This window comes from Acanthaster planci, linkage group LG16 (assembly GCF_054643075.1).
Source record: "Acanthaster planci isolate LZ-2023a linkage group LG16, COTS_SCS, whole genome shotgun sequence".
Taxonomy (NCBI): Eukaryota; Metazoa; Echinodermata; class Asteroidea; order Valvatida; family Acanthasteridae; genus Acanthaster; species Acanthaster planci.
Genome location: NC_141792.1, coordinates 11,381,365 through 11,405,895, shown reverse-complemented (window position 1 = coordinate 11,405,895; position 24,531 = coordinate 11,381,365). Strand labels below are relative to the sequence as shown.

The 24,531-nt window shown below is 43.8% G+C and overlaps 2 protein-coding genes and 2 non-coding genes across 4 annotated transcripts; all 4 read left to right on the top strand.

The window, feature by feature from the left end:
- Nucleotides 1–380: 380 nt before the first annotated feature.
- Nucleotides 381–11,649, top strand: LOC110979184 (uncharacterized). The gene is made up of 12 exons (XM_022234776.2): nucleotides 381–896; nucleotides 2,057–5,160; nucleotides 5,362–5,593; nucleotides 5,963–6,258; nucleotides 6,580–6,811; nucleotides 6,986–7,129; nucleotides 7,415–7,588; nucleotides 7,849–7,969; nucleotides 8,471–8,658; nucleotides 8,864–9,000; nucleotides 9,506–9,580; nucleotides 9,977–11,649. The coding sequence occupies exons 1-12, from the start codon at nucleotides 788–790 to the stop codon at nucleotides 10,001–10,003; spliced, it is 4,839 nt and encodes a 1,612-aa protein (XP_022090468.2). The 5' UTR covers nucleotides 381–787; the 3' UTR covers nucleotides 10,004–11,649.
- On the top strand, nucleotides 1,103–1,185 carry Trnal-cag (transfer RNA leucine (anticodon CAG)). Its single transcript has one exon. It is a non-coding gene; the product is annotated as a tRNA-Leu (tRNA).
- Nucleotides 1,424–1,506, top strand: Trnal-cag (transfer RNA leucine (anticodon CAG)). The gene has a single exon. It is a non-coding gene; the product is annotated as a tRNA-Leu (tRNA).
- A 525-nt stretch (nucleotides 11,650–12,174) lies between the features above and the next one.
- On the top strand, nucleotides 12,175–24,512 carry LOC110979127 (DIS3-like exonuclease 2). The gene is made up of 19 exons (XM_022234679.2): nucleotides 12,175–12,324; nucleotides 12,469–12,747; nucleotides 13,191–14,147; nucleotides 14,473–14,592; nucleotides 15,117–15,218; nucleotides 15,691–16,266; nucleotides 16,643–16,809; nucleotides 16,935–17,034; nucleotides 17,574–17,727; nucleotides 18,005–18,117; nucleotides 18,285–18,392; nucleotides 18,865–19,041; nucleotides 19,251–19,387; nucleotides 19,613–19,889; nucleotides 20,364–20,511; nucleotides 20,884–21,014; nucleotides 21,178–21,282; nucleotides 21,405–21,572; nucleotides 22,002–24,512. The coding sequence occupies exons 2-19, from the start codon at nucleotides 12,496–12,498 to the stop codon at nucleotides 22,029–22,031; spliced, it is 3,822 nt and encodes a 1,273-aa protein (XP_022090371.2). The 5' UTR covers nucleotides 12,175–12,324; nucleotides 12,469–12,495; the 3' UTR covers nucleotides 22,032–24,512.
- Nucleotides 24,513–24,531: the final 19 nt, after the last annotated feature.

Here is a 24,531-nt window from a genome sequence, read left to right as displayed (position 1 = left end):
TTTTCAAACACAGATATTCAATCATTCCTTTGGTTTTCATTTCTTGATTAGTTTGTGTGCGATTGTCTCCACTTTTATCGACCAACGTCAAATCATTTTAATACGAACATAAAATAACAACAACTAAGAAAACAGTTCTATAAATCATCGGTTAAAACAATGTCATGATACAAATTAATCAATGTGACGCATTTGAACCGATTTTCTGGTCTTTTTCACATCTGTTAATCCAAAGAATAAAAATGGGTGGAAAATCCATCAGCCTATTGTTCGTAGCCCAAATATCAAGCCAGGTGCATCGGTCAGGATAAATGACATGCATCGATTATCTTCAATGCCGTTTACGCATGTATCATTTCAAAGAAGGGTAGATGCGAATGTTTGAATGACACGAATAGACGCGTGGTCGGGGATCGAACATAAAATATAGCGACTGGTGATAATTACACAATCGCCTTGTGATGCACGACATGGATTATTGAGAAGTTGGTCTAAGAGCTCAGTGGAGCAGGTATTTTCAAAATTGCTCAACGACAAGCGAGGAATTCGCAGCACCTGGGTCGAATTCGCTGCTCTACGGACACCACCATGTACGTGTGCCATCTTTAACTCTGTATGATTGGGAGAAGTGGGCAGTTTTAGGCGTTCAGGAACAAGAGCTGTAGGCACAGGGCCCTAGCCCCCCGCGTGTGACAGGATACGATGGACCACGGCTGCAGTGGAGCTTTGCCGTCCTCTCCAGCTGACCCTCCCAATAGCTGCCCATCTGAGAACAGTCGCGGTCATCATGGCGCTGGGTGCTGAAGACTGGCCGGAATCTGCCATCATGAAGGCCCACTTTCTGCTCATGGCCATGCTGGTGATGGCCTCCACTTCCCCGTTTGCTACACAGACAGGTAAGTAAGCACTGAGGACCATTTGGCAAAGTTTACATCAAAGTCCAGATGAGCATAAAGTGACAAGTTGACGCAAATGGCTTCCCCTGCATAAACTGTTGTGAAACTCCTGTATATACTTGCAGAGATCCATTAGGTCATTTCAGTAAACTTTTGACTATTTTGTAGTGGAAGGATAAAATTCAGCTTTTCAATTCTCTATCCAAGTCAGGATGGCCGAGCGGTCTAAGGCGCTACGTTCAGGTCGTAGTCTACTCTGTAGGCGTGGGTTCGAATCCCACTCCTGACAAAACTTTTATTATTAGAAAAATTGACCTTTGAGTAAACTATGGTCCTGTAGTGATTATTCAGCTAGGCCAGTATGATATGTCGCTTTTGTTATTGCTGAATATATTGTCTTCACTGTTACTAAATTTCTTTATGGAATACGTCGCTCTAATTAATGAGTACTGTTGTGCCATTGTGATTTAAGGCCGCATACCCCGAGTACGAATATTAAGCAATAACTAATGGGGATTTCGCAAGTAGTCAGGATGGCCGAGCGGTCTAAGGCGCTACGTTCAGGTCGTAGTCTACTCTGTAGGCGTGGGTTCGAATCCCACTCCTGACAAAATATTTTATATTATGCGATATTGAATTGAATAAATCATTGTCTTGTAGTGATTATACAGTTAGGTTAATTAAAATCTCTGATATCTCGCTGTTGCAATTTTGTCACCATTATTTACTAATTTTCCTTATTTTGATAAAAAATTAACCAACCGTCCCTTTTATTAAATGTTGTGATATAAAAAAATGCCAAATATGTATGAAATCCGATTTTAAAAAGAGATCCCATTATTTCTTTGTGGTACTGTTTGTAAAAATTAACTCAAAAACTTCGGGATTTGGTATCGAAAAATAATTTTACGGGCCACAATGGTTTTGTAGCAGGTTTTGCTTCAGAGCGTTTCTCTCTGAGCTCTGGAATAACATCAACAGAGTTCATATCATTTCAGTAAACTTTAAAATTAAATTTGTAGTTGAAGAATAAAATTCCGCTTGGGTTCGAACTCCTGACAAAAAAGCAATGTTCGTTTTTTATATTGAAAGAGATTACATTGAATAGCAGTTTTTATGTATGTAACAACCTGAGACGAAAATATATCCTTTTGTTACAGATTCTTCTACAAAGGATACAACTCTGGAAGTTGGAAAATTAACATCTATGCCATCCCTAGCAACAGTCAACACATCCACACCAAATTACCCTAATCGACAAACACAAAATGATGATCCGACAAGTCCATCAAAGTCCACCACTAATGTTTTAAAGAACCAAACTACAACATTTTCAACTCCCACGGCAGAGGACGTGAACGGAACTCAAATACAGTCAACTTGGAAAACATCTGCTGTCGATGATCAGCTGACGCAATCAGATTCTCTGACAAATATACCATCTGATCAAAACGTGACAGCTTCGGCGTCCTCGACAGAAAACACCCTCACTTCAACTTCATTTTCGACACCTATGAGTGGTCAGACGACAGTGGGCTCAAACCTGACGAATTTGGTGCCGACTAGGACACAGAGTCAAATGCCGAGTACTCCATATCACGTCACAGATGATGTGAATGCAACGTCCTCCCAGTCCAGTCCAACATCCATCGGTCCAACTCCGGCTGAAGAAACAGTAAGCCAACAAGACTCAACTTTGTTCCACGTTGCTGGAAACATCATAGAAGAGAACTCGACAGTTCCATCGACAAACGTTCTAGAAAGGAATTTGACGTCAACCTCTTTTGTGTCATCGCCACATGTTGACAGTCAGATGCGGGCCGAGTCAAACTCGACCATTTCTGTGGGAGTCATTTCAGCAAACCAACCTGTTACTTCTCTGTCTCCTCACACGGATGAGACACCAAACGCAACGCTGCCCCGTTCCACTATAGCAACAGTGAAAGAAGGAAGCACGTTATCTTTCGGAATAGAGAGTGATATTCTCACTTCAGATGTTCCAACTTCAAAGTCATTGCTTGCTGACGTTCAGATGACAACGGACACAAACATGACAGCTTTGTCTGGAGCTCCTTCAGAAATCGAAAATGTGACAACGATCAACTCCCCTTCACCTTTCCTTTCAACCCTTGCCAATGCTCGGACGTCATTGGATACAAACCCCACAGTGTCGATCCCAAACAATTCAAACGGACCTCACACATTCGTTTCTCAACCCTCCACTCCAGAAAATAACTCGACGCCACCCTCATCCACTAAGCTTCCTACCAATAGTCAATCAGTAATCGTCATAAAACCGACAACCTTGGGGCCAAATGTGTCGGAGAGTCAGACTGTAACTACGTTGTTATTTTCGACAGCGGGAAGCAACACAACCTCATCCCTGTCGACTTCACAATCTCCCCTCATCAACACTCAAACAACAAGAAAGATCACATTGTCCCTTTCGACGCCAGACACTTCTCCTGGGCAAAATGTAACCGCTTCATCATTCCAAACAGCAGCAAATATTTCGGCATCGGCTTTGCCGGTATCAAATTCAACACCTAGCAACATCAGTCTGACCACAGCTGAGACCAACTTGGTGACTTCGGCGTCAAATGTAAGTGCTTCCACACTCTTCAAAACTGACAGCAAGTCCTCGTCATCCCAACCAACTTCATTCTCTCCAGTCAAAAGTCAGCCGACAGACGACAAAAAGCCGCCCACTTTGGTGCCAAACGAAAACAGGACTGCCCAAATCAATTTGACAACATCACTCTCTCAACTCAGTAATGGTCAGTCGACAGTTGCTACCGTATCAACATTTTCGGTTACGGTTGAGGAAAACATCTCAGCACCATCCCCGTCCATGTCGTCCACTCAACCAATCTACAATCAGTCAACAGTTGAGACGACATCAACAATTTCGGGGTGGAATGATACTTCTAATTCGCCACACACGACATCAGAAAACAGCTCCATTTCAAATCAGCCTCTCTCAAAACTCAGTAGCAGTCAGACGACGCTAATTTCAAAATCAACATTTTGGGGCAATGTTTCAACGCCACGCTCACAACCAACCACAGAGAGCGACAGTAGTCAGCAGCTGACAACAGAGGGAATGGTTTTGAAACGTACCACACCCATGGCCAATATTTCTGACATGACATTACCACCTTCAAATTTCAATACTTCAACAACCGTGTGGACATCGACAAATGACTCTGGTTCGACATCACCTTTTCTCGGATTCAGTGCATCAACACCCGTGTGGACATCGACTAGCAATCCTGATCTGACGTCGCCAGTCTCGAGATTTAATGAATCGACACCAACATTGGAAAAGACCGACAACTCGGCATCGACACCACCAGTCACTGAAGTCAGTGCATCAACTCACCTGGGGTCATCTACTAACAATCTCGGTCTGACGTCGTCAGTCTCAAGATCCATTCAATCAACACCGATAGAGGCATCGACTGACAATTCTGACTTGACATCCCCTGTTCCATTCCAAAATGCATCAACACCTGTTCGGCCATCAAATAATTATTCTCATTTCACTTCACCAGTTCCGGACTACAATGAATCAACGCCCGTTTGGACGTTAACCGACAGCTCTAACGTGACTTCACCAATCCAAAAAGAGACAGAATCGACACCTAATGGGAAACCCTTGTCATCAGTAATTCCAGGACACAATGCGTCAACATCTCCATGGGTATCATCTTATAACGCCAACAACAGTCAGCAATATCTTTCTGATCCAACGATGAACAGCACTTCAACCATTCAAACAATGTCATCTAACCTCCCGGCGTACGATTCAACAACAATGTCGACGCAAAGTAGTAGCCATGGCAGTCTGCATCAAACAACGATAGACATGCCAGTTACGGCAGGGGATATGACGAACTTAACATCGCTTACAACCACACCAACGTCAGCACAGGAGAACAACGCCACAGTGAGCGTGTTTACAAGTACTTTCGACAATACTTCACTAAAAGTAACAAGGGATACATTAACCACTGTCACCTACACCACTCTGAACGATTCTTTATCGACAGTACGAGGAGACAATGAATCGGCCGCAATGTCCACACAAGTCACTACATCCGCTACAATCGACACCAACACCACAATCTTGCTGCAGGAAAGATCATTTGAGGGGGTCCTCCGGGTAGTCTCGTTTAAAGGCGTGAGCGCCATTTACAACTCATCCTTGGAGGATCCAACCAGTTTCTTCTACCAGGAGCTTAAAAGCAGCGTCGAAAAGTTTGTAAGTTTTCGATCTTCGAACTCTTACCACATGAGTTTAGCCTCATCACTGTAGCTTTCTATCTTGGGACAAAGTTATATTAATGTTGAAGATCTAAATGCGTCATCCAATTTGGATGTTTCTCCTTTAGCTTTTGGTAAACAATCACTACATATTTTGAGACACGGTAAACAGTGCAGTATGTTTTTACTGCGTCAATAGGTTAACAGCATTTTTACAAGATCTAGTCTGACGAGGGATGACTACCTCGAGTGCATAGTGCGCAATTTCAGCAACGGGAGCGTCGTTGTCAATTTTGGCGCTCTTTTGCGACCCACGTCGACGGTCACAGAAGGTGATCTGGAGGCTGTGGCGACAACCATATTGGATGTTACTCAAGGAACTTTTCCTGGAAGCGATATCACCGTTGACCCAGCGGCAACTTCTTTCAGAAGTAAGTTCTTGATTCAATGTTTCCAGAATCTCTGTGCCTTTCCAAAAATTCTTTGCATGTGGTATGGATACACAACCTAAGTTGTTGTAACCCAGAGCGTATCATTTACTGTCACTTTTCTTCTTATGTTAACCCCCCCCCAAAAAAAAAATTAATATGTTAGGCCCCTTGCAAGACCTTCATGTGGGGGTTAAGGTAAAATTTGACAAACGCTTGAGAAGACTTTGTTCAAAATTGTTCGCATACAGTTGACATTTCACACAATAGCGGGTAAAAAGTATGAGCTCGTGTGGATTTTGCCTACCTTAAGGTACCTTCATATTAAACTTATAGACTAATTTTATCTGTAAAACCTTTTTCCCGTGACAGCGACAACAGGCACCCCACAGGCCGGGCCGACTCCCACCATCTCACAATCAGCCTTTTCAGTGACTCCACCGACTACCGAAGACACAAAGTACGACAATTCTTCGGATGCAGTGTCGACACTGGCAGTTGCTCCTGCAACCAACATATCTGGCCCCACACTCCAGCTGGAAGAAAGGTCTTTTGAGGGCATGTTCCGCATCGTCTCTTGGAGGGGCGCGGACGCAGTTTACAACTCTTCTTTGGCTGATCCAAACAGTTTGTTCTACAAGCAGCTTGAAGGCAGTATCGAGAAGCTTGTAAGGGTCTTTCTCAATTCTCTTGAGAAGGAACCAGTTGTTGCTGTCGCTCCTCAGATAATGGGGACCATGAAAATTTCTTATAAAACCCTTTAGATTGTCGTATAAAAATGGTATTCCGTTTAGGAAATCGCAGCTTTTAACGATTAATTAACCAACTTTTGTATTACATTTTGACAGCAATATGTTTATTTTTCTGACGTCATTTTCAAAAAGACTCAACTCCGAGTATTCAAATACTCAAAATGAGAGCCAAACAATGGACCAATAAAGTGCCTTTATAAAAATGTGTAATTCTGCTCGTCTGGCGATTTGGCACAGGTCGATGGCATCTACAAATTATCCTTGGTGACGAGGGACGACTACCTAGGCTCCACCGTGCGCCGTTTTAACAATGGGAGTGTCCTGGTGAATTTCGGTCTGCTGTTTCGACCCACGTCGACAGTAACGATAGCTAACTTAAAGTCTCTGGCAACGACTATTTTGGAGGCTACCCAAGGCACTCTGCCGGGTACAGACATTACTGTTGATCCAGCGGTAACCACTTTCACTCGTAAGTTTTAGCTGGCTTGTGACATCACGTTTAATTTAAAGTGTTGATAGGGCCTAAAGGTAACTGTAGTGACCGCTTTCGGGAGAGGGTTTTTTTTTCTTTAAAAAGTGACCAAAATGATTTCATCAAGAACTGAAAAATGTGACCCAGTGATAAACTTTTTGATGCGTTTAGTCACAAACGAGTGTGAACTGGAAATCGACGACTGTTCCATGTACGCCCTGTGCCGGGATCTAGGTGCGGACGGCTTCACTTGTCAGTGCTTGCCAGGAACAGTGGACACAATGGCGGACCGACCAGGAAGACTCTGCCTTTATCGTAAGTACAAAAATGAAAGGATGAGAATGGACATAGTAGCGAAAGCTGCGAAAACATATTGCCCGACAATATTTGGTTCAAGAATGCTTAGATTTTCTCCTTCCAAACTAGAAAACTTTACAATCTCAGCCCTGGACTCTGTCAAGCCCCCTCAAGGGGTCTTAAGTTAAAAGACATTCCTGCATAACATTTATCACTTAGGAACAGGCCTGGAAACCCTCAGGGGAAAAATAAGTAACCTTTGCCGAAATAACATTCATAGCTCAATCTCTCTTCATTTGAAAGCGACAACATTGGGGCCAGGTGAACAAATAACGACTGCGGGGCTGGCAGTACCGACAGAGGGGATGCAACCAACGACACCGGGGGTACTATCAACAGGTTCATCTTCTCCCGTGCCAAAGTCATCTGTTACCATGACTACGGAGAGTGCCACAGCGGGGAAGAAAGATGAATGGGGTGAGTACAGCAACATGGCAAATAGCTTCAAAAACACCAATCAACACGGTTTTAATATTTTTTCAGCATCTAAAAATTGTTTTTGAAATGGAGAAAGTAAAGCTAGCTGCTGCCCGAAAAATGCCAGCTTTGGACGTGGCTTCAGAAAGTTGACGAGCATGCCACCAGGCTAGTATCGGGACGGCTCCTCTTTGCAAAAGCCACTCTTGTTATGAAATTTTCACCTTGAAGTCATTAAGACACCCTTTCTCCATCCACAGAGGGTTGGCAGATCGGGCTCTTTGTCCTGGGAGTCACCGTTGGGATCCTGCTATTGGCCGCCGTCATCTATCGCCTGGCCGTGCTGCGCCGACACTGCCGGTACGCGGTGGACCCAGAGAGGTGCGCACGTCACTCTTATCAATCAAGGACTCGAACTGGATTGTTTGATTTAGGGAGGGAACTCGAATGATTGACTTTAATGTATGTGTGATGAGCGAGCCGTCACCAGCACATGAAACACGATTTGTCTGTGCTTGCGTACTTGTTTTCACGCGTATTTTTACACCGTCTGTTTATAACTGCATTTGTTAAAAGCTAGATTAAAGCATTCTGCACTCTCCTGTTATACTGATCACAAACTCAACACTCATATCGATAAAACGTGTGTGTCCCGTTTCCGTTCAACTCTTTGTTCAGGCACTAAGATAGATCAAGACAGATTGATTAGCTGTTTGAAAATTGATTTCCAGTAGCTTATCACACTCCCTTTGTTAGTTCATGTCTTTTTTAAGGTCAAGGAACGTCAGAAATCAAACTGAAACGGACAAATGTAAAGTGAGATTTTTGATTATACATGCATACGGATCAAATCTTTCACCCCCCTCGTTTCGATCGAATCAGACGTGACGAACAAGCCCGTGCGGAGCGGGCGGCACGCCGCGACCGCAGTTGGAGCTTCATGTACCGGCGTCCAGATGGCGATGGGACCCCTGACCCGGCCGAGTACACCGACGGTGGGTTTGGCGGGAGTCTCCTTCCCGCGGACGGCCGAGCGGTGACCCCGACAGCTCCCCCTCTGGAAACAGCCGGTGAGCATTTCGTGAATTTCTTGACACTATAGCGGCCATATGGTGTTGAACCCTGGACGATGGCCGTCGATTAATCGACCATGATTATACGGTATGTTAATCAGAGGTTGAGGGTCATAATAATCGCATTTTGCCAACACTGGGAATTTCTTGTTTAAAATGCTGCCAACAACTGTTTTCTGTGTTCGTTGGTGTTCATTTGCAGTAAACGAAATGAACGAAACAGGGGTGCAGACGGACCCTGTCCCAGGGGAAAGCTCGTCGCACAGGGTCGGGGGAGATGGCATGGACCGAGAGGATGATGAATCGGTGGCTCACGGTCAGCCGACATCCACAGCGCAGGTGGATTGAAAACCATTTTTTTTTTACTTTACAAAATGATATCTCTTCATATGCACGACATTTTTCTTCTGATTCTGCTCCAATACTGAACTTATTCCTCCATCGTAAAAAGAAAATCCTGACCACTTCCATTCAAAACTCCCTGTGGGCCCGGGCTGGACTGAGAGAGGGCCGATTTTCCTAGCAACTGTCCTTCCGTAGTAACTGCGCATCGTTGGTTCACGAACGACTATGAAACACAAACGTTGCAGTCGCATCGCTACCAACAAAATGAGCACTCCCGACCAACATGGCCCTGTTTAATCGATGAGGGGGTGCTAATTCGTCATTCAAGAGCTGCCACAAATCTGATTTGTTCAGAGGGAAAAATCTTTGGAAAGATAATGAAATTGTAATCTCAGCTGACCAGTACCCTCATGAGGTATGATTTTATTTTTCAAGTATTTTCATCTTCACATTTCAAAGAGTATTAAAACATTATGTAAAGATCTGTTATATCTTGCAGCAACTTGAAGAGTCGACATCAGTCAATATAGAAGGAAATGGCGATCAAGAGAAGACGAAGGATGAGGGTGAATCGGTCAGTGTCCATCAGATCTTGTCCATCGACAAAGACAACATGAAAATCTCATGTAATAAGAGTTAACAGCATCTAAAAGGAGACGATTAATCCTCGAGATAAGGCTTACACTTCACCAAAAGAACAAAAATTATTCTGATGGCGTCAGGCATGCGTTGCACTACCAATACGGCCGTTTCACAATAGTGCGCCACCAAGAGTTTGCAAAATTTGTCGACCCAATGCGCGTTTGGAAAGGGTCAACAACTTTTCGCGCGTTATGATTGGCCAATGTGTTGGAAACTCTTGGTGGCGCACTATTGTGAATCGCCCGTATTAAAAGTCGCTCTCGCTGGAAAATTTCCCTTTTCAGTCAATGTTTTCCTTATTCAAAGTCATTTTCTCTTTTCTCTCCAGACGTCAGATGGCTGCATTGTGATGTAGCAGCAAACAAGAGGAATCGCAGCGGCGGATGTTTGAAGTATGACGAACAAGAACAATCATGCACATTCTCACTGTCCGACCTGCAGGTCATTTTGGTCGCGCTACACGGAAAAAATTGATGCCAAAATGTATGTGCATAAAAGTAGTAGAACAACACGCAACATACAGCTTCCTATATTCTGATTATATTTTACGGATAGGAACAAGGAATTTTTTTCACACAATATAAAAATATGCGTACTAGTTTTAAGGCTTTGTATAATATTTTGAAGTACTAACAAATAGGGGCAATTCACAACAGTGCGCCACCATGAGTTTGCAACGCGTTGGCCAATCACAGTGCGCGAAATTTGTCAACCCTTTCCGAACGCACATTGGGTCGACAAATTTCATGCATCGTGATGGGTGCAATCTCTTGGTGGCGCACTATTGTGAAACGGCGTATTGAGAAGTGTAGTCAAACATGCATTTCAAAACAGCTTTGTATTTTAAATATACATTTTACTTTAAGAATAGGGTGAAATTCTGTAGGGGTGTGACCAGGCCATCGGTGACGGTGCAAAATGAAAATTTCAGACGGTACTCTACTTTGAAAGTGTCTGTGTTGCCAGGTTTTAAAAAAATGCGGTTTGAACGGGCATGAGTTTTACATGCCGCTTGCTGCATCGGCTACAAGACTGTTCGATAAGAATGAACCAGTACGGTATGAGAACAGCGCACTACTCCGGAGGTAATTCGGGAGCGGCGACACGCGCGCGCAACGGTGTGTCCTATAACGATTGTCCCAATTATATAGTATAATATATTATAATATAATATATAATATATATATAATTTAAAAGCATTTGCATACGAATAGAATGCCTAAATACTGTGATATTATATTATATCATGTTGATATGTTATAAATGTGTATGTAAAGCGAAAATGAAGAATTTCCGATGCTTTTCTTGTCAATAAAGATTTCAATTGAATTGAACTAAAGCGCTACTTGTACGCCAACTCTGCGCGTTCTCTTTATTCCCGAATGACCGTACATTTTTGAAATACCGAACGGGCTCATTCTCGGAACAATCTTCTAATGTAAGCACCGTCAGACAAAAATGGTTCGCCCCAGAATTATGCAAGTCACTGTTCATCACCCAAATTAGTTTGTTTTTAATTTTTTTTTTATAAAACGACCAAATTTTTCAATCATCTTGTCATGATGTGAGTTTCACTTAGCATTATGCTTCAGTGCATGCCATCTGTGCTTATGTTTCCACTTAATAGACGGTATTCGTAGGGGACCCAATTTCAGTCGGATTCCTCAACGTAGTGTATTCATTTGAAAAGTTCAAATTAAAAAAAAACAGCCTTTATTCTTTCATTAATCCTCCCTCAAATTAAACCTGGTACCATCTCATTAATGGTTTCAAATGTAAACAATACGTTCAGGAATACGACTGAAATTGGGTTTCCCGCGAATACGGTCTATTGTTCCATTTCAAAGTTGCCTCTTTCGATTTATTTAAAATTGAATAGCTTGTTTATTTCTTGTAGAGTTAGGTAAATTAAGTCCGCAGTGTAGCATTTTAGATACATAATTTCATTTGATTTGTCTGTACTAAAAATAAATTGGTTGAAAAAAATTTCCAGCTGTTAAAGGTGCATTTAAATTTTGATTCTAATTTGATGGTTGTGATTTATGTGAAAATAAAAAACATTACCACTAGGTCTCCCTTCTTTGGAAAGAGCCACTGAAAACTCAAAGTTTCTCCTCACTTTGTTAATTAATTGGCACCGATGACATCAAACTAAGGGCAAATCTAGAAGGGCAATTCCAGAAATTAGGGATCCATTTTTTTTTTCGTGTCCCTGTCACATCTGACATAAGTTCAGAACACATTTTCTAATTTCTAAGAGTGATGAATTAATGCAAATTACCTGCCAAACAAATAGTAACACTTTGAAATCATTTTCGGTGATATTTCCATGTCGAATAACAAAGGTCAGGTGTAACAGGGACACAGACATGTCACACTTTTGGACCCTTAATTTCTGGAATTACCCAGAACCAAATTTTCTGGTCGGGGTAACTTTATTTGGGGGGGGGGCAAATTGGCCTGGCAGCCAACTGATCGAAAAGCAATTCACTTGGAGCTTTACGGACCCTTGAGGGCGCTGTCTCAAGATTGCACAACGCATCATCATTCTGCACAAACATATTGCCCACTCAAGCAAGAACGAACAACAACGACACCCACAATACCGTCGGTTTCAAGCTGATACACGTGCACGCCGGTCGATTGGAGAGAAAATTATCACCGAGGTTGTTTCAGGTTGGTGTAGATTAATTCATGCCTGGACTTGCTCAACGTGCTCTTGTTTTCATAAGTCATGGTTCTTCAGTTCTAGCCGTCCAATGTCATGCGTTTTAATTTGAGCAGATTACAAGTTCAACCTTATTCAATTATGATCCGCAGACGGGCATATTGTAACCCCAGAGCAAGATGGGAGATACGGCAGAAGCAAATCCAACAACAACATCAACAAATGACAGTCGTCCTCCAGCCCTAGACATGCCAGACATGAACTGCGAGGCAGTGATGGTGATGCAGACATGCATGAGTGATAATATTAAAGAGAGTGGAAGTTTACAGCAAGAAGAGAATAATAAAGCTGAACTTGTAGATGAAGAGGGATCAGGGACAGGAGAGGATGAAGAAATCATGGAAAATGAGGAAAACAGAAAAAAGACAAAGGTTAGCATTCGCTTAATGTTGTTTTTTTTTTTTCAGCCCGTGTCAAAACTTAATGTTATTCATGTTATGTAGTTGTGTTAACATGGTTAAAATTAAGTGTTTTCACCAAAAGTTTTAAAAAGTGGTGCCTCGTTAATTTGGGGGAGTGTTTAGAGAGAAAATGAGGTTCTGTAGCTAGGGCTAGGACCAAATTTAAAAAGTAGGGTAAACTTGGTCACATATGTGTCACCAAAATATGGAATTCTTCCCATTGTGAGTATTGTGGATACAGGTGAGATGTACATGAGCTCATAAATCTCTTGAAATATGTTATCTGCAAGCTTTAAGAAGAAACATGGGCTTTGTATATCAGGAATTTTGAATTCTTCCTGAATCGTGTTAAGGTAGTCTAGATGCTTATATAGTTAGTTAAAAACAAAAATCCTTGCGTGCTCTTTACTTAGCGGAAAAGAAGACGTAGACATAGACATAGGCACTCGTCAAAGGGAAGTGCGGCCAGCCAGCCTGAGGTTTTAGATGCATTCGCAGGACTTCTTGATGAATCTCAGTACTTCTCTGATGAGCCAGCAGCATCTCAGCAGGAAGATCCAGTGCCTCAGCAGCAGACTAAAAGAGAACGGCCCCAGTCGGCCAAGGGCAGGACCCAGACGCAGTACCTGTGTGGACAGCAAACTGGCGACAGAGAAGGGAGGCAGAAAACAGGGGGGAGGCCACCTCGTGACAACCAGCCTACGTCGTCCAAGGGGCAGGGTCATGAGGCACAGCAGATGGGACCACAGAACCCCGGCCGCACACCCAAGGGCAAACCCACACCCCACACTCCAGATAACGGACCTAAGCAAGAAAGACCAAACTCAGCCAAGGGCAGGGTCCAGACGCAGTCCCCACGTAGACAGCAGACGGAAGGGGGATCGCTTGGTGAAATCCAGTCTGTGCCATCCAAGAGGCTCGGTCACAAGGCAGAGCAGAAAGGACCACAAAACCCTGTCCAGACATCTAAGGGCAAACCCACAGCCCAGACCCTGAATAGTGGCCCCAGACGGGAAAGACCGAACTCAGCTAAAGGGAGGCTAAACAGCCATTCGAGTCCGCCAGTCCAACGAGAAACTCCTCAAACGCCCACAGACAATAAGTCCAAAGGTTTTGGTTCTCCAAGTTCCTCCAAGAGGAACAAAAAACAAACTGAGTCTCCCAGGAACCAGAACTTCTCACATGGTAAAAACAGGGCTGAACCTCAAACACCCCAAAATGTGCCGAACGGAAATGTCCAAACGCCCACCAAGGCTCACCTTGGGGGTCAAAGCACACCAGGGTCCGGGGTGGGAGGGAAGAAACCCAAGACTCCCAGATCAAAAAAGAAGAATGCCGCTGGAACTCCGACTGGAAAGAAGGACTTCAAGGTGAGCCTTCATCTGAACTTTTTAAAACAAAACCAACTTCTTCATCGTCGTCAGTTTTTGTAGTATGCTTATTGTAGAGTTTATTTTAGTAAGCCAAGACATTGTTTCAGAGTGAAGTTGAATCCAACATTCTTTCCGTCTTGAAACTTTTGTCCAAGTTGCATATCCTAAAACATACCCGACCAGTTTGAGCAAATTCATTTCCAGTAAAGAGCCTGCACCAACGTGCTTGCTAAGTACTCATCCCCGTGGCAGCCTCAAGATTTAAGCAATCACTCATTTTTGTTTGGTACATTCTGGTTTGGAATGTATTTTATCTTCCCAGCCATTTGAGGACTATCTCTCACCGGAGGAGGTCTCTGCCGGGCTGAAGAGGAAGCATCTTCTGCAGGGAACCCTACGGATCAACCCCAAGAACTTTGAGGAAAGCTACATCGATTCCGAGGTAGGTATCTTACGATTTTTCTGAATGAGCTACGATGAGCCAAGGGACGTTTCGTTAGCTGATTGTTTATTATATATTTAAAAAAAAAAAAAAAATACATCTTGAAAATGATTGTTTATTCTTTGGTAGGAAAGACTTCCGCTTCAGGTCAAAACCAAGGACCCAGACATTGGACTTCAATTTTCTCAAATTTTTTTTCTGTTATTTATCTCAAATAACATTTTCCATTTTAAATGCAAAGTGGAGGGTTTCTAACCCTGAGCGCAACGCAGTGTTCCCATGTTTCCCATAAATACAGGGCAGTAATTCCCCCATCCGATTTGCTTTAAACATTCCCACCTGACATGCAACAAAAATTTGCCAGCATTTCTAAAACACCTGCAAGTTCCCAAGTCAGTATCCCAATCTGTTGAACCCTCAATGTGAATGCCAACCATCCATCGTGCAACATGCGACTCTTTCCCTTGGTACATTTTTGTAGTGCAACGTGTGACTTTTTCCCTTGTTGCATTTTCTTCTCCCAGGATGGTGGGGCAGATATCATGATATGTGGCATATCAGCCCGCAACAGAGCCCTGGAGGGAGATGTGGTCGCAGTGGAGTTACTAGAGAAGTCAACTTGGAAGGTGAGCGAAGCAGCTCTTATCCCGTACCAGAAACAGTGGAAAAGAAGACCCGAAATTAATGTCTACCCAACCCAGCCCCACCTAATTTTGGTCAGAGACCTGGCTCAGTGCAGGCAAATTCTGTTCAACGGTTGTCAGAGTGAGAAACCTGCTCGGTGCACAAGAGATCAAGTAAAGACCCAACTTGCCAGCCACTGCGGGATCCAACAATGGCATGTATTCAAAGGGACTCTTTCCCCTTGTCTCAGAATTGCTACATGTACAGTTGTAGCTCATGTTGCTTCCACGCACCTGTACAGCATTATACACCTGTGCACATATTCACTTTCTGCCAAATGACGGATAAATTCATAACCCAAAGTACGTTTTAATTTTAGACTTGCCCTGTAGTGATTGTGAGAGTAGAATTTTAAGATCTGAACGTTATCCACATTGTTAGATTAATTTGCATTAATCTGTGTCGTGCTTTCAGCTTCTGGAAGAAGATTATGCCTCACACAGGAGGAAACAGCGACAGAAGGCCCAACTTGCCGCGGCTTCAAAAGCGGAGACAGGAATTGCCAACACGACCACGGAAGCTGAAAAGGGGCTAGTGGATCAATTCCAAACCCTCGGCATCAGTGAGAGGTCGGGTAGTAGGCCTTCCGACGGTGCAATAGACCGAGATGCTGCTGACACCACCACCACAGCTGCAAAATCTGGCCACGACAATGCAATCTTTCGCGTGAGGGGCAAACCCAGGCCCTCGGCTGCCCCCGACACGACTAGCAGTGTCTCCGACCACACCATCGTCATCAACAATTCCAGTCTCCAAGACCCCGAGCCTGGTTGCCTGGGGGAGGAGATAGACCAAGTCGTGAAGAGACTCTTCCCAGACGGCAGCGACGAGGATCGTGCAGGCGAAGCGAGCAGCGAAAATAAAGAGACGGAAAAAGGGAGAGAGGCGATACCCCGGAAGTTCTTCCAGAAGCACGGCAAGGTCGTCTACATTCTCGAGAGGCGGCACTCAAGGGCTTGTAGTGGTGTTCTGAAACCACGCAGCCACAGCGTGAGTCCAGAGACACCGGCAATAAACTTGACCCTTCCCCTATCAGAACATTTGATTAACAGGGTCTGAGGAGTACAAGTAAACTTGATAATCTTAATCGACATGTAGTGCCTAGGTCATTGGATTTTGTACTCGGAGAATGACCCATCAGACACTGAACGAAACCTCACTTAAAGACTACTCCAGTTTGTGAAATCAATTGTCTGGAAATGTCATGTGGCAATCAGATTTTCAACAAATGTCACTGTTAAATTTGTGGTGTTTGTTCTGAAGGTAAACTTGCTCTAATTCCAGATTTTTAGAAAGCAATCCCACACTCTGGCATGCATGCTTTGCACGTTACAAATTCATTAACCTTTTTTTTTTCAAATTTCAGAATGCAACGGATACCCTCTTTTCTCCCACTGACCATCGGATGCCCAGGATCTACATACCTCTGGCCGAATGCCCCCAGGGTTTTCTGGAGCGGCCGGGCGACTTCCGGACGACTCTGTTTATCGCAAGGCTCGAGGAGTGGCCCAAGACATCAGCCATTGCCAGAGGGTACGATGAAGTCATTCAGTGTTCAAACCACGTTAAACATCTGCACTTTTCCGTTGAAATAGTGATGTACTCATGTTTACACTTGTTCACATCATCATTGTCCCCCCCCCCCACTGTCTTTACAGTCACCTCTACCGCAGTCTAGGTGAGGCGGGGGAGATCGAACCAGAGACAGAAGGCATGCTGATAGAGCATGGGGTGGACTACTCGGACTTCTCCTATGAGGTAAAGGCACCCTGTCGGCTTCGACAAAGGACTAGAGCAAGGCTGGTCTTTCAAACCCTTGCCCGACGTTTTCGGAAAATCAAGCCAAAAAAATCTGGAAAATGGGGCTTAAAATCATAGCGCTGCTTAACCGTCAGGATGGAAGGTTTGACAGCTCTTGCAGACAATGTTGGTGCCGCTTCGGCAGCCTTGTCTCTCTATTTGTGTGCTAACAAGTTGTGTGCGCATAAAGTGGTTTTTTTATGTTGCTGTAAACTTCAGCAACTTTTTTTGTCTGAGGTTAAACATGTTGAGGACCTCAGTGAGACAGAGGCACGCTCTGTTATCACGGAATTGGCTGTTAAGTAGTGATCCAAAAATTTAGGCTGAGATTTATGAACCGAGGGCCACACATTTTCTTTGAACTTGTACCCTGGTGATGAGTATTTAGAGGCTACAAGATTTCTTGGAGACTAGAGTGATCACAATTGAATGTGCCGGATGCTAGGAAGAAGGAAAATACCTCGAAATCTTTGAACTTTATGTATGGACTTTCTCAGGTTATCAAATGCCTTCCCAAGAGCCTGCCCTGGACAATTCCCCAGGAGGAAATAGAACAACGCAGGGACTTCCGCCCCAAGTGTGTCTTCACCATCGACCCTGCCACGGCGCGAGACCTCGACGATGCCCTGTCATGCGAACCCCTCGGAGATGGTAAAAAAACACCTGTTGCCCAATGTTACTCCAGCCATTTGAAATTTGTAGTTCTTGTATCAGTGGCAAAGAAATTTTGCTTATTGGAAACAAGTTGAAACCGTGAGCAGTTTCCCTAAGTCGTGTTAGCCAAACTGAAATATATATGTTTGTGCCAAAATGAAGGGATTGGAATGTTCTTTCTGTGATCTTTCCAAATCAAAATCGAGAGGAAAAATCAACTGATGTCTTGGGATCCGATAATTGATTTTTTTTTTCTTACTGTTGAACGTTTCAGGGTTGTATGAAGTGGGCGTGCACATAGCCGATGTCAGCTTCTTTGTGGACGAAGGCAATGCACTCGACGAAGTCGCCGGTTTGCGGGCTACTAGTGTTTACTTGGTGCAAAAGGTGAACATTACAAGCAAGCACTGATTGCCAAACAAATTGGTCACAGACGCTTGACAGTTATTTTTAAAAATTTCGAAGAATGTCTTGATTACAACCATATTTTATGACAAGTCTAAATTGGCGTTCATTTATGGAAACTTATTGTGTCCATCATTGCAAAATTGAAGGTGATTCCAATGTTGCCACGGTTACTGTGTGAGCACCTGTGCAGCCTGAACCCAAACGAGGACAAGTTGACCTTTTCGTTTCTATGGAGACTCACTGAGCAGGGAGAGGTGAGGAACAGATGTCAATTCTAATTTTTTCAACCATCCTTCCTTGAGTATGGGATGTTTTCAGTGCGTTTAAGTCTTGGATCTCTCATCGCACAGAGCAAAGGGAGATCCAGCTTAATAACACTTTAGCCACGGTGAAACTAGGATGCATGTGGGCAAAGCGCCCTCGCTGACCTCTTGTGGGCAAGCCAAACAGCGCCCCCTATAGTGTGTGGACACACCCAACTCATGCTTTCATTGCATTTTTTCTTACTGGATTTGTACTTACGAAATTTTAAAAACTTTGCGTTCAGCACTTTTGAAATCTACAAGTCCATAAATTTCACATTTCCAGGATGGAGTAATTCTGGTCTGGTCATCCCCAATCCCCCGCCTCACTTGTTGACGTACATTTTCTGCTTGACGTCACACCTTTTGATATGCCCAGATGACTGATGTCTATCCAAACATTTCCTCTGTCCTCTCCTTGCAGATTCTGGATGAGTGGTGCGGCCGTTCTGTCATCCGCTCCTGCGTCAAGATGAGTTACGACCACGCCCAGGGCATCATCGCCGAGCCGGAGCAAGAGAGGGGGGAGGAGGAGATGCCGCCCATCGCCAACGGCTTCAGCATCTCAGACGTTGCCCAAGGAGTCCTCCGCTTGAATAAGGTACTCTTTAGAATTGGAAACACATTTGGTTAGCGGGTACTGTTTTGCGGGCCATCTGTTTTTGAGGTCGAAGCACACGATCAGAGGTGTAGTGGTTATCATTTGTTCCAGACAGGGGAAGTCGTTCAGTCCTTGTTACTCTCCGTTAGGCTAAGCCTTTCACAACCTCTGCCACAAATCTGTCAGTATGTCCCTGAAATTGCCCATAGATTGCACAGAATTTGCGTCAGAAGCGATTAGATGACGGCGCCCTGCGACTGGACCAGGTGAAACTCCAGTTTGCCCTAGACAAGGAGTCGGGATTGCCATCTGGCTACTCCGTCTACGAACGGCGAGATAGCAACAAGTACGTAGTGGAATTTTTTTTCTGCACATTTCTTCCGTGTGTCCAGCCTCGTAGGCTGGTCCCAAACAGTCAACTACCACTAATCCAGAGACTAATAGTTGAAACTGTGGTCTATGAAAGTTCTTTGTCAAAGGTGGGTTCCTAGTTACTCTTGTAAATAATGCACAGGCTTATTGAAGCTGTCAGACTTGTGGGGTAACACTCAAACTTGTCAAATCCCAACAGACTGGTAGAAGAGTTCATGCTCCTGGCCAACATGGCGGCTGCCCACCGCGTCCACGACTACTGCAAGGACACCGCCCTCTTGAGGCGTCACCCGCCGCCCAAGGCCAAGATGATGGATGACCTGGCCGACACGTGCTCGGCGCTGGGGCTGGAGGTGGACGGCAGCAACTCCAAGACCATACAGGAGTCGCTGGGCCGCTATCTGGGACCTCGGGAGGACAAGCGGGCCTGGGGGATGGGGCAGATCCTGACGGTGCTCTACTCCAAGCCAATGCAGGTGGGTGGGGTCGGTAGTGAGCCAGCTGGGTATTCCAACAGGTCATGCCCATAGTGAAGCGCGTCAGAGGTCTGTCCTATCAGCGCGGCCCTTTGCAGGCTCAAACACGCGCTTTGATAGTGCCTTTTCGAAATACGGAATTGGCTTGTTACAAAAATTTCCCCCTTAAGAATGGTTCAACCTTGCTCAGTATCAGGGCAGTCTGTGAATTACGTCCCATTACACTGCCGACATTGGCCCTGCTTTGTTTGGTGGAACACAGTCTTCATGTATGTGTACTTGGAGATTTATTGTTGAGCAAATTGTGCTACACCGTTTCTCCATTCTCTATCACCCCTTCCCCCACCCTGTCTCTTGCCATCCTGTCCCTCACCCTGTCCCTAATTGATATCAATCTCTTCCAGTGATTCCTCCTTACCAATCAAACTCTGTCACCAAGCAGGTGATCTAAGGTCTCCCTCTCTTCTTCCGCAGAGAGCCAAATATTTCTGCGCAGGCACCTTGGAAGATGAGACCTTGTATCGCCACTATGCCCTCAATGTACCGTTGTATACCCATTTCACGTCTCCGATCAGACGATACGCTGACATCTTGGTCCACAGGCAACTTGCTGCGTCTCTCAGTGAGTCGATCTTGGCTAGCGTGTGTACAGTATTACTTAACAAGTTTTTAAGGGTTTAGCAGATTTTGGGCATAAAATCGATTATGTAGTAAGTGCCATTATGATACTCCTTTTGGTCTGAGGTGACAACTTTGCATTGTTAAAATGATTCACTAACGTTTAGGTTCAGGCTGAATTATGTGGATATCTTGGCATTTTTGTATCCCACCGCTGCCACCATTAAATACCAAGACTTCTGGATGTGAGGTTCCCTCTCATGTCTCAGTCTCAAACTGGATTGTACAAGGCTCCTTCAGATAAGAGTCGGACAGTAATCCTGATAGTGTGCTCTGCATTTACTCCTACCTCGTCCTGTTTTTGTTTCGTCCCAAGACATTGGCCCCGTCTCTGAGAGGACCACGAGGGCCATCCAGGACCAGGCGATGATATGCAACAAGCGCAAGGATGCAGCCAAGAGAGTGTCGGACTTGAGCAGCGACATGTTCTTCGCCATATTTGTCCGGGTAAATCGAAATTGTCTCGAAATGCATCTTGCCGTAATTTTCTCTGGAGCTTGTTAGATACTCAGAGGTGGTCACTATTAGATGTCATCTGAACAGATTTTGGCGCAAAATTTCTGCATGAAGATGCTTTTTATGGTATCATTGACCCCCCCTTTTTTTGCAGGAGTGTGGCCCCCTGGAAGAGGATGCCATGGTGATGCAAGTTATGGACAGAGCTTTTGATGTCCTGGTGATAAATTTAGGAGTGACAAAGAGAGTGTACTGCAATGTAAGTCATTTTTTTTCTGAGTCACGCACATTTCCGTCAAACTGCGGGGCTATTTGGTCTTGATAGTATTATTTTGTTGAAAAAGTGGCAAAATGGTAAAGGAAAAGGCTCTTCTCTTTCAGGCACTACCCCTCAAAAGTTTCAAATGTCAGAAACAAGGGAAGACAGGCAAGTTGACTATCACTTGGGAAGCAGATGAGCATCACCCCACCGAACAGACACAGATCTTAGAGCTCTTCTCATTGGTCAGAGTGGAGCTCAAGGCAGGCAATGAGCCACTCAAGTTCACTGTAAGTGAATATACGTTCTTGGATTTTGCACCGTCGAAGATATTATTACTGTGTTCTGATGTTCCTTTAAATTGTCAGGACTCCGGCGAAAGTATTGTTTTCATCTTCTCAGTTTGTACACAGTTATTTTACTTGCATTAAAGTAATTTGAAGTAAGATTTGATTTGCTGAAATCTCAAACCACAGATCCGTTAGCAAACATTTAGGGGCTCGATCAATTCCAAACTTTCACTGTGCATAAATTGGACTTTACCAGGATTTCAATGTATTACATTTGGCTTGTCATCAAATTATTTCTCATCACCAACTTCAGTCTGTCATGACTCGACATTTTTAAAGAGTAAAGAATATCGATCTCCCAGGGATTTGAACCAGTTGGGTGTCTGTCCTGAGAGAGTAATGCTGCTCCTTCTTTTCTCGTTGCCGCAGGCCACAGTGAAACGACCGGAGGTGGACTGATGCACATCTAATCTTTCCTTAAGATGTGCAGTCTGGTACCTTCAGGCCAACCAGTTGGTCTACCTAGCTAGAGACACGCATCTCGCTCATACAGGCCTTAAGCCTTGAGCCCATAGCCTGAATATAAAACAAAAGCCTCAGGAGCTGAAGAGGACTCGTCACTGTGTGGCGCCTCCGTACAATTACACTTCAGCCATTTGCCCCGTTCTCGCCCCACCCATCCCTGTCACCCAAATGTACCCTCACTGAAGCTTTTGGCATAAGTCAACTCTTACGTCATGTCAGGTACGCCTTTTAAAATCCCAAAGACAATCAGTTTGGTTTTTTTTAATCAGTACCTGTCACCAAGTGCAACACCTTTGTTTAAAACTATTCAGTATTACCTGATCAGCAGCCAGGTTTCTGAGTCAATGCAAGATATGTTTACCTAAGATGGGTTATTACTTTTTTCATCTTGCCTGATATTTTACTGGGGTTGTGTATAAAACTTATTTGTTTGTCATATTTGAAAGGATAAAGTTAGTTAAGGAATGCAGCTACAGCAGTGTTTCAAAGAATGTAATCCCCCCGTCAAAAAATGAAAGTCCCAGTTTATGTCACACTATGTTTCGATTTCTAATGCTCACAGAAAGTTGTGGTTTTAAGGAATTTTTTATGGAGAATAGGAGAATTTTTTTTCTCACTTCTGCTGTGCAGAGGGTTTTTAAGATATTTTAGAAATAGATTGGAAATATGTACATTTTGATTTGTTTCATAAGATTCTGTTTCGAAATTGGGGCTCTGAGAAATGACAGGGCTTTTAAGGCATGTCCTTGTTTATGTGGGGAAGGTTGGGGTTTTTTTTACCCCGGAGTCTGGAAATGTTGATTCGATGCAAGTGTCTCAATTCAGAAACTGTGGCGAACTCCAGATTCTTCGATTCAAGTAGGGGGAAAATATCTGGCGCACCAGAAAATTCCTCCTGCAATCAGTGAGATATCCAGGTTTTGGATCTGGACGGGGAAGAGGTGGGGGGAAGTGGATTTTTGGAAAATGGTAGTCCACTTTTTCCTCATTCTGGAAAGGATCCTTACCCCCACCCTTAAAACAAAAATTTGGTTGTACGGTTTCAAAAGTTTAAGCACTTTGAATTCCTTTTGAAAACATTTAATGCCAGCGTGTTGAGGTGGGGACAATATTGCCCCGCCCCCCCCCCTCCACGCGATACCCCACTGCCTGCAGTTTATGAAGCTAAAAAGGTCAGCGAGAAAGTTTAGCAAGGTGTATGAATTCGGGTTGAGCATTCAGAGAACCATTTTCACGACAGAACCGGACGATCTAGATCAGTGGTTGTATGGTCAAAATTTCCTAGTTCGGAAATGTGAACCTGTCTTTGTAGTGTTAATGGTATAAAGGAACTCGATGAATGCGGATGACAGGTTTGGTTTTAGTTTTTCCTCGTTTTTAATTGATAACAGTAAGTAAAAAAAAATCAGACACATTGATGGTCTAAACTGAACTTTGATTTGTTAGTTGATCACTGTCGAACCGAATGAATTTTCTTATGAAGTTCTGCCACATGTACACAAATAACGCTTTGTTAAAAATATATTATATGGTCAAGATGTTTTAAACATGGTTTTAGCAATGAATGACTGACATTCTATCCAAGCGTAATTCCGACTTATCCGACCGAAGGCCTTGCTGTTATGTTAATTACATGATGTTTCATTGGGTTTTTTTTAGTCGTGGCGAAAGACATGTTATTTCCAATGAATTGAAACTTCAATATTTTTTAGGCTTTCCACGGAGAAGAGAAAGCGGCTGACATTCGAATGAAATTCTGATCAGCTCTTCACAGATGTCAGTTCAAAGACCATGTCCGACTAACCAATTGGGAGTCAATTTCATGAAGCTGATTAGCGCAGGAACTTCCGCGTTTGTAAGCAAAGACATTTTTGCTTATCCGAAGCAGGCAATTCAGAATTTCCTGTGACTTGATTTTACAGCTCCTTGAAATGAACCAATTCGGTATTCCAAAAACGTATGCGCCGCCTCGCATGAGTGTGTTGTTCTCGAGTGACTTTGCCTATTTGTGGAAATACCGAACTGGCTGATTTGGCCCAAGATTTTGAGCTTGACAAAAATGTCGTTTATAGACCCTCAAAAACTATCAGGGTGCGGTTTTCACCGAAGTTTTTTTGTGCGACGAGAATTTTCCCCCATGAGCTTAATTCACCAAATCATGTCCACTCTGTATTAAAAGGGATATTCAGGGATATTCTGTACACTAGCGACATTTAAACTTGGTCCTTTTTTCTCGAAATAAACTCCCCCAGTCTTGAAACTTATCTGTGAGCCGCCCTGAATGTTTTCTTTATTTGGAAAAAAAATTGGTAAGGACAACCATTCTTGACATCACATGCACATTAGGCCTACTGTGGCAAAATAATATTAATTTACTGGAATAATAAAAGCATACTGCTGTAGATCTACCCCGAATCTCGAAATGTGAGAATGT